The sequence below is a fragment of the Triticum dicoccoides genome, chromosome 2A (assembly GCF_002162155.2).
Source record: "Triticum dicoccoides isolate Atlit2015 ecotype Zavitan chromosome 2A, WEW_v2.0, whole genome shotgun sequence".
Lineage (NCBI taxonomy): Eukaryota > Viridiplantae > Streptophyta > Magnoliopsida > Poales > Poaceae > Triticum > Triticum dicoccoides.
In genome coordinates, this window is record NC_041382.1 from 403,653,546 (window position 1) to 403,664,090 (window position 10,545).

The 10,545-nt window shown below is 49.3% G+C and overlaps 1 protein-coding gene across 1 annotated transcript; it reads left to right on the top strand.

Annotated features, from left to right (window-relative positions):
- Positions 1-993: 993 nt before the first annotated feature.
- On the top strand, positions 994-4,446 carry LOC119354701 (phytosulfokine receptor 2-like). The gene has a single exon (XM_037621444.1). The coding sequence runs from the start codon at positions 1,219-1,221 to the stop codon at positions 4,273-4,275; it is 3,057 nt and encodes a 1,018-aa protein (XP_037477341.1). The 5' UTR covers positions 994-1,218; the 3' UTR covers positions 4,276-4,446.
- The last annotated feature ends 6,099 nt before the right edge of the window (positions 4,447-10,545 follow it).

Consider the following 10,545-nt stretch of genomic DNA (forward strand, 5'->3'; position numbering starts at 1 on the left):
GATCCCCGGCGTGACCCGCCGACGCTGAGACGGCCGCTTTCTGACGCCCCTTCCTCCTTGCCTTAACCGTAATTCAAGACTCGGGATGAATCAAATCGAAAAGCGTTAGATTCGGAAGACATACCTTAGGCAGGGGGCCCTTCCATGGCCTGATCGCCGTCGCCGCCGTCCTCCGATGAACGACGCGACGAACCATCTCCTTCTTCTCTCCCGCGTGTAGTCCAACCCTAGCCGGATCGTCGGGAGGCAGGATCTTGTCGACCGTGGTGGCCACCTCGTCCTCGTCGTAGCCGGAGTTGAAGAACTCGTAAATAAGATCCGATGGCGTCGTCGACGGCGGGGATGCCGCCGGCGCATCCCCGTCACCGTCCGCATCTTCTTCGTCGCAGTCGAGAAGCACCCAAAACCGGTCTCCGATCCGCCGGCCATCACTAGGGGATGGGGGCGGCTGCCCCCCGGTCGCCACTCCGGTCGCCTCTGGAGTCGCCACTCTGCCCCACGGTCGCCACTCTCTGAATCTGAATCTGTCCCATCGTTGCCTTGTTGAAGGCATTGCTCTTGAAGAACTTTTTCGTTGTCTTTGTGGTGTCAAGAGATGATTGATGCGGATATGGTCGTCGATGTAGTTTGTCGGTCGCTGTTTTGATTATAGGTTTTTTTTACTCGCTTAGGCATAGCTTTGGTCTTGTATAACTTTGCTTTTTGCCCGCGTATTTATTAGTGTGAGTGTATTGGCGTTGTTTGTGTGTATCCTAACTATATAAAGATCAGATGTGTACTCTTTGTGTCTGTATCTTCTTGATGTTTCATTTTAAGTCAATAAAATCTATCCTTTAACGAAAAAATGCTCTACTCTCTCTTTTGGTTTCGTCCTCTTGGCTTGAATGCGGTAGTTTTTAATGGGCTGGGCACTGCTGCTGCTGCCAATCCCCCTCTTCCGTTTACCAGCTCGCACCCAGAGAAGAGAGAGGAAGAAACGGAGCGGGGACGCAAAGCCTTTCTGCTGTCTCCGAGGTGGGTGTGTGGAAGTGTGGAGTAGAGTGGAGAGTGGACTTTGGAGTCTGGCTCGACTCACGCCTACTCCGCCGCGTTTTTCTCCTCTCACATCGCATCACATCACATAATTGCTTCTGCTTCGAACCACTCGAGCGTTTCTCCCCTCCCCTCCCCTCCCCAGATGGTTTCTCTCTGACTTCTCGCAATTGCTAGGCTGAATCCATGGCGAAATGCTGCCTTCTGCCCCTGCCCATGCTCTTCCTGGCCCTGTCCGCGCTTCTCTTGCCGGCCGGGGCGGCGGCGGCGGCCTGCCACCCGGACGACCTCCGCGCGCTGCGGGCCTTCGCCGGGAACCTCACCGCCGGAGGGGACCTTCTCCTCCGCGCCGCGTGGTCCGGTCGCGGCGGCTCCTGCTGCGCCTGGGAAGGCGTGCGCTGCGACGGCGCCGGCGGCCGCGTCACGGCGCTTCGGCTCCCCGGGCGGGGGCTCGCGGGGCCCATCCCGGGGGACGCCCTTGCCGGCCTCCCGCGGCTCGCGGAGCTCGACCTCAGCCGCAACGCGCTCTCCGGCGGCGTATCCGCCGTCGCGGGCCTCGCCGGCCTCCGAGCCGCCGACCTCTCCGCGAATCTGCTCGTCGACTCGATCCCCGACCTCTCCGCGCTCCCGGGTCTGGTTGCCTTCAATGCCAGCAATAACTCTCTCTCCGGCGCGCTCGGGCCCGACCTATGCGCCGGCGCGCCGGCCCTGCGGGTGCTCGACCTCTCCGCCAACCGCCTCACCGGCGCGCTCCCCTCGTCAGCCAACCCGCCGGCCTGCGCCGCCACGCTCCAGGAGCTCTTCCTCGGCGCCAACTCCTTTGCCGGCGCCCTCCCTGCCGCGCTCTTCGGCCTCGCCGGACTGCACAAGCTCTCCCTCGCCTCCAATGGGCTCGCCGGCCAGGTGAGCTCGCGCCTCCGCGAGCTAAAAAACCTCACACTGCTGGATTTATCCGTGAACCGCTTATCTGGCCGGCTCCCGGACGTGTTCCGCGACCTAACGTCGCTGGAGCATTTCACTGCCCACTCCAATGACTTCTCAGGGTTGCTACCGCCGTCGCTGTCGTCGCTGTCGTCCCTACGCGACCTCAACCTCCGGAACAACTCCCTGTCCGGTCCGATTGCTCATGTCAACTTCTCTGGTATGCCAGTGCTTGTTTCTGTTGACCTCGCAACAAACCACCTGAATGGAACACTACCAGTTAGCTTGGCAGATTGCGATAAGCTCAAGTCGCTCAGCCTTGCCAGGAACAAATTGATGGGGCAATTGCCTGAGGATTACGGCCGTCTCAGGTCGCTCTCCATGCTGTCCTTGTCCAACAACAGCTTGCACAACATCTCAGGGGCGCTTACTGTGCTGCGCCGGTGTGAAAACCTCACCACACTGATTCTCACCAAGAATTTTGGTGGTGAGGAGCTGCCTGAAAATGGCAATGGGGGGTTCAACAGCCTGGAGGTGTTGGCTCTTGGCGATTGTGCTCTAAGGGGGAGGGTTCCGGAATGGCTGGCTCAGTGCGAGAAATTGGAGGTGCTTGATTTGTCCTGGAACCAATTGGTTGGCACCATCCCGTCGTGGATTGGTGAGCTTGACCACTTGAGCTACTTGGATCTCTCAAACAATTCATTGGTTGGCGAGGTACCCAAGAGTTTGACACAGCTGAAGGGCCTTATGACTGCCAGGAATTCTCAGGGTATGGCATTCACTAGCATGCCATTGTATGTGAAGCATAACAGGAGCACAAGCGGACGGCAATATAACCAGCTCTCGAATTTCCCACCGTCGTTGTTCTTGAATGACAATGGTCTGAATGGGACCATCTGGCCTGAGTTTGGAAATTTGAAGGAGCTGCATGTGATGGATCTGAGCAACAACTTCATGTCTGGGAGCATTCCTGATGCACTCTCCAAGATGGAGAATTTGGAGGTTCTTGATCTGTCATCCAATAATCTCACTGGATCGATTCCGTCGTCCCTGACAGATCTCACTTTCTTGTCTAAGTTCAGTGTGGCTCACAATCATTTGGTTGGGCCGATCCCCAATGGGGGGCAGTTCTTCACTTTCACAAACTCCAGTTTTGAGGGCAACCCTGGTTTATGCAGGTCAGTTTCCTGTAGCCTAAATCAGTCTGGGGAAACAAATGTTAACAATGAAATACAGCCTGCAACAAGCATCAGGAACAGGAAAAACAAAATACTTGGAGTGGCAGTCTGCATGGGGTTGGCACTTGCAGTAGTTTTGTGTGTTATTTTGGTTAACATTTCCAAAACGGAGGCCAGTGCTATCGATGAAGAAGACGACGCTGGGGGCGCTTGTCATGATTCATATTATTCCTACTCAAAGCCAGTGCTGTTCTTTCAGAATTCTGCCAAGGAGCTAACTGTTAGTGACCTCATTAGGTCGACTAACAACTTTGATCAAGCCAACATTATAGGGTGTGGTGGATTTGGTCTCGTGTACAAGGCCTACCTCCCAGACGGAACAAAAGCGGCAGTGAAGCGACTTTCTGGTGATTGTGGGCAGATGGAGAGGGAGTTCCGTGCCGAGGTGGAAGCGCTGTCCCAGGCTCAGCACAAGAATCTTGTAACGCTGAGAGGCTACTGCCGCCATGGAAGTGATAGGTTGCTCATCTACACATACATGGAGAACAGTAGCCTGGACTACTGGCTGCACGAGAGAGCGGATGGCGATTACATGCTGAAATGGGAGTCAAGGCTCAAAATTGCTCAGGGTTCAGCCAGGGGATTAGCTTACTTGCACAAGGACTGCGAGCCGAACATCATCCACCGAGACGTGAAGTCAAGCAACATTCTTCTGAACGAGAACTTTGAGGCGCACCTGGCTGATTTCGGGCTAGCAAGGCTAATACAGCCCTATGACACTCATGTGACTACTGACCTAGTTGGCACCTTGGGTTACATACCACCTGAGTACAGCCAATCACTGATCGCCACCCCGAAAGGGGACGTCTACAGCTTCGGTGTCGTCTTGCTGGAGCTTCTCACTGGTAGACGGCCCGTGGAAGTGTCGAAAGTCAAGGGATCCAGGGACTTGGTCTCCTGGGCACTCCAGATGAAATCTGAGAACAAGGAAGAGCAGATTTTCGACAGGCTGATTTGGAGCAAAGAGCATGAGAAGCAGCTGCTGTCTGTTCTCGAAACGGCATGCAGGTGCATCAGCACTGACCCTCGGCAGCGTCCATCCATAGAGCAAGTCGTTGTTTGGCTCGACAGCGTGTCACCGTAATACATCATGTTATTTTCCCAGTTCTCTTTTGGTCAATGTCTAGTTCTTTACATGGGTGGGTGATAAACAGTAGCAGCAGAGAAACTATCTGAGAACTATCAATCTAGAAGATGGAGCTTATCTGGTGTAAATAACCGTGGTTTTCTTTCTTATAGACGTCGAACTGGCAGAGAATGACTACAAGTGCTGCCATTTCTTGCTGATGCTCTGCGTTTCAATGAAATTTCACCAAAATTTTCGGTCCCTATGAAAATGTTTCTGCAGCCTGAATTTACGATTTCTCTCCTCTAGAAATTGATTTAAGGACAGCCATGTTGTTTTCAGAAATAAAAATGATGCTATCTCCGCCTTCGATTGTTACCAATCTCTTTTAGCTTGCATAATTGTTGGTACAAGCTGTTTAGAGCAACTCTAGATGAGTCGCCATATGGCCTGATCGCCATAATAGCCTTTGATTTTTACCAATCTCTGTCAGCTTGCATAATTGTTGGTACAAGCTGTTTAGAGTAACAATAGTTTTTTTTCGAAAAGGGGGGCTACCCGGCCTCTGCATTAGAAGGATGCATACGGCCACCTTTAAAAAAACAAATAGGTTCAACAAGGTCTTATAGTCTCGATAACAGTAAATAAAAGCTCACAAAGAGCCAATAAAAAATAGCCAAAAAAGCCACAGCCGGTTGGCAGAAGAAAGATAGGAAAACTAATTGCCTATCCTATTACATGATCGCCATCCAAACCGGTTGAAGATATTCCGTGCTACCATCTCCCACCGGATAGATTTAGTAACCAAACGCTCCTTGGCCTCCGTCGGAGTGAGTAGTGACCACATACGGATGAACGCTGCGGCACGGAAGATAACCTGCAAAAAATGAATATTTGTTGTTCTGTTAATGACCAAATCATTTCTGCAGTTCCATACTGCCCATAATAAAGCACATACTCCTACGCGAATGTAGCTCGCTGTTACAGACTCTATCCCGTGAAGTCACGTTCCAAATAACGCGCTGACAGAACTCGAAGGAGTAATGTCAAAAGCTATGTGCACCGTCCGCCATAGAACCTTGGCCAACGGGCAATCCAGAAAAAGGTGTTTGATAGTTTCATCCCGATCACAAAAGCTACACCTAGTAGGTCCTGTCCAGTTACGCTTTGCCAGATTGTCCTTAGTTAAGATGACTTGTTTATGTACAAACCATATAAACACTTTAATTTTCAGCGGAACCTTGACTTTCCAAACATATTTGGAACTAGGAATGGAGTTAGAATTGATAACATCGAGATACATAGATGATACATAGATTTAAGTGTAAACTCCCCAGTCCTAGTAAGCTTCCAGCGCAACTGATAACTCTAGTAGAGTCGCCATATTATCATGATCCACCTAATAACCGTCAATATGACAATTTTAGGTCAAAAAATGACAGTCTAGCAGAGGTGTCATATGGGTGTTGATCGGCATAGTTTATGGAGCTATGAAACTCACTCGATAAATGGTCGCGTAGCCTCAGTATGGAGCTCGCTCCAAAGCCCAACCGCCAAAGTGGGAGGGAAGTTTCAGCTTCTTGCTTGCGCCACAATCAAGTTCTGAAATTGTGCAGCCTCCGACGCACCACTGATGATCAACCATCCGACCATTAATGTCACACCCGCTCCATCGGATTTCCATGGTTGCCCACCGGATGGACGCCACATGACATCATCTCATGTCTTGCGTGTGAGCAGGTCGGGAGGTGATGTCTGAGCAATCGAGAGGCGTGAGCGTGGCCGCTTTTCTCATGATGAAGCGCGTCCTTTGATGGCCGCTCGTTGCCTCCTAATCGTCTTCTTAATGGCGGCCCCGACGGCCTATAAAAGGCCCCTGCTACCTCCCCCTCTCCCATTGCCCTCTTCGGTGCTCCTAATCTCTTTTCCCCACCACGATTCCACCTCTTCCTGTGCAAAACATGTTCCAAAAACCATCGCCGGATGCCTGGACCCCTTCCGGGAGCAACTGAAAAGTGGGCTTTGCTGAGCTAGCGAGGGATGAGGCAGAAGGGAGCGACAAATTTGGGACCACACGCCCGCCATCGCTATCGAAGCATGGCTGGACTAGGATGAGGGCGACAAGGCCGTCTTCCGGGGCAAAGAGGCCCGCAATGTCACCAATGCCGCCGCGAAAACATATCTGGCCTGGGACGAGAGCATCGAGGCCATCTTCCAAGGTTAAACTAGGCCCTGCCGGCGAATCCATCTTTCCCTGCCACAACTATTAGCTAATTAGTTTATATTTTAAATAAGTATCAGTTGTTCTATGATGTAAGTGGCAACAAGACTAATTTTTCGTCCAAAAAATTATAGTTGATGGAATGTGTTGTGAATTTTTGATTATGGGGAAAGACCATTGTAGTCAATGACAAGCCGAACCTACATGTAAGGAAAAAAATGTGAAGGCTGCCTTTTGGCGAATCTATGTTTGTGCATTGCTCGTCAACCTCCGTATCAATATAGAACGCACTTCATATGTGATAAGGAGTTTGCCAATACAACTACTCTGCTAGAGTTGCTCTTATTACAGCAATAGGCTGCCAAATATACTTTGTACTTTTAGATTTCTGATTATTGTTATTGGGTTTGCTCACAAGCGCAATTGTTTTGATGCATCAAATCCCCTGTGTAAAGAAATGAATAAAAACTGTACTTCGATTGAAAAAGGCAAAACGTGTGCGGATGAAATATGAGCTGACTAACCTTTGAACAAAATATGTGGCAAACAAAGCAAAGCCAGGCAAGAGACCGTCCAATGTAGCTAGGGAATGAGCAAGAAAGATGGTCAAACATTTTAGCCATTCCATCCGCGGCAGGCACATGAGGGCGGCGGAGCGAGGTGGAAGGAGAAACAAATAGGGAGGGAGGAGGTAGTGATGACTAAATCTGGTCATACCTCGGGTCAAGTGGGCTCAACAAAGCCTGGTTTGAAAATACCCAAGCCCAAGCCTGGCTGCCTGGTGACGGTGTCCTGGATTTAGGGGTGCTAGCCACGTCGGTCTGCCAGTCATAGGCCTTGCCGAGGACCCCTAGATAACGGAAAATGGGCATGTTTATCATGACTTCCGACGTACTCGAATGAAATCCTATGAAGACTTGGCGTACACTTCAAAACATGTTCAAATCATCAACACGTTTATTCTTAGGTAGGTTCTATCCCTAATTGTAACCGACCTACATATAACCGTATGTACCCGTGGTCTCTATATAAGCTGAGGGGTTTAGCTTATAGGGTTAAGTTGGATATATTATGATACGATCTCAAGGTAGAGCATCATGTACTTTGTACTCCATCCAGAAAATATAATCAAGAGCGGGAGTAGGTTTTACCTCTTCGAGAGGGTCTGAACCTGAGTAAAACATTGTGTCCTCTTTTTCCTGTTATCATTTAGCTAAAATCACCAGCTCGCGACTCCCTACCCGAGAGCTATCGGATTTAACCCTGACATTGGTGGTCCATACAGATTCCGCGGTGTGGTCATAACACCTTGATGGCTCATCTTGGGATCGATGACATCATTGGTTGTGGGAAGACCTTCTTCCATGGACAATTTTTTGTCTTCGGCAACGTCACCCTCTACGCCGATGTGACTGGCCACCTCGGTCAGATCAAGAATTTCGCTCCAGGTCAGACCATCAGGTTTGGGAACATGACGTACAATGTGGTCGCCTGTGGCAGGCTTGCATTTTCAGGCTGGGTGTCAGACCAGTCCGAAGACCCCGCTGACGCTGACGAGCCGACCTCGGATCAAGACCATGGCGCGGATCACTCATCGGATCTGGCTTTGAGATCAGAGCCGAACACTGCCTCATCGGACAAGACATTGAGTTTGAATGACGAAACTCTCGAGGCTGTGTCAGATGGAACCTCGGCAAAACTTCACCTAAGCCTAGTCTTTGCTCATGACATGGGTGAAGTCGACACGTGCTTTTGGACGAGATGTTAGATCAGATTCAGAACCTAGCTATCTCGGACGATTAGACCTCGGTCTACGATCAGATCTAGGAAAAGTCCGGAGAGGTTGGAATTTTCAACCCAGCCTCCACCCACCTAGTTGCTACCGTCGAGGACTTAACCGACGTTCTAGCATGTGCATCTAGCGAAGATGCCGACATGGATGAAGATGCTAATGAGATGTCAGACACTACATCACCGCCTGCCACCCTAACACAGGGAAGTGGGCAACTACCTCCACCTACGATGTCTACATGGTGGTTACACGGAGGAGGCAGCGGAAAACCCCCCAAGCCCCGACGCAGAGGCCGCCATAATGGAGACACTGGCAACGCAAGGCAAGCAACGATGACACCGAAAACAGTGACACTGTTGATAACAATGTCGTTCAAGATAGCGCTGATAACCAGAACTCTAGCAACAATGCCAGCGCTAGCAACAACAGCCATGACGACGGGGTGATCAACGGGGACAATGACGACCTTGAGGACGTCGATTATTATCCGGAATCCAAGGAGAATAGAATCCTCAGCCATGATGAATTCGATGTCATTAAGGATCCCCTTGAGGCACCTTAGCTTGAACTTTGTGCGGGCGCTTGGCCAGCACGACCAAGAGCATCGAGCAGAAGACCCAATAGCTTAAGTCTGAACATGACCAACTTAATGATAGATGGGTCAAGCTCCTTAGAGCGAAGCAGGATCTTCAGGACAAGCATGCGAAGACTAGGGCTAATAAATTTACCCCTGAAGAAGTTTGCTTCCAGAGCTTGACGAGGAGGGCGAAGACAATGTGCTATCTAAGCACGAGTAGGCCAAATAGCCTAACCGCCCTGTCGGGGCCGAGATAGGATAGTTGGTGGAAAAAAGAATATCCTTGAAGCCCCTTGACATCGAGGAGGAATAGATCTACCATGTCCTCTAAAGAAATACGATAAGAGAGAGAGAAGCTTCCTCCAAGGCCAGCGGCTCCATCTCAGACGATTTACAAATCCAAGGAACACCCGCCTACTGGAAAAACGGAATACCTGGCTTGGTTAGCCAAGAACGGTGATATATGCGATTATACGCATGACCGAAATGTAACCATGTCCAATGTTTGCCATGCTACAACCATGGTCTGAGGAGCCACCCATCCCATGTGCTTCACAGACGAGGTGACGTAGCACTTGTTCCCAGAAGGGTTTAAACCCATTAATATCGAGTAGTACGATGGAACAACGGACCCTATCATATTGAATGACGATTTTGTTGGAAATATGCCCTAGAGGCAATAATAAAATTGTTATTATCATATCTCCTTGTTCTTGATAAATGTTTATTCTCCATGCTATAATTGTATTAACTTGAAACTCAAATACATGTGTTGATACATAAACAAACACTGTGTCCCTAGTGAGCCTCTACTAGACTAGCTCGTTGATTAAAGATGGTTATTGTTTCCTAATCATATACATGAGTTTTCATTTAATAACGATATCATATCATTAGGAAAATGATGTGATGGACAAACACAATCTTAAGCTTAGCATCTGATCGTGTCACTAAGTTGTAACATCCCAAATTTTCAATTTGGAATGTTATACATAGGTTATCATATACATATCATATTTTTTTGCATTTTGGTTGTGATCCTAAGAATCCTAAGCAACTCAAGGACCCACGGAGGGAGTTGGGGATTTTAGAATTTTCATATTTGAATTTTTCTCAAATATTGAAAAGAGGGTCATTTTGATTTAATTATTTTTCTCTCCAAAATATTTCGTATAAAAATATATGAGAGGAGATAGTATGACTTCTCCAAAATAAAAGAAATATTGAAGGAAAAATGTTAAAAATCAAATAAATAAATTTATTTGGATTTTATTGCTATTTTATTTGAATTAGGAAAATATGCATTTTTCAAAATTGCATTTTAGGCCAAGAAAATTATCACTTTGTTCTAAATATTTTAATTAAACGGTGAAAATTGTTTTTGGCATTTTTAGAAAAAAATTTATATTTATTTAGGATCTTTCCTTTTCGGTGGTTTTGTTTAAAAAGAAGTTCCTGGACCAATCTGGGCCAAGGGCCTAGCCGGGACAGCTTCGCCGCCACCTTCACCCGCTCGCCCGTGTGCCGCTGCCAGACTCGAAGGGAGTCCGAGCCCCGCCCGACGCTGCCGACCCCCTCCCTAAGTCGGAACGCGCCGCCGCCTCTTCCCCCCTTTAAATACCACCCAGCCCCCCCTTGGACCCGGAGCCGCCCCACCGCTTGTGTCGCACCTCGCCGCCGCAGCCTGCCTCGCCGCCC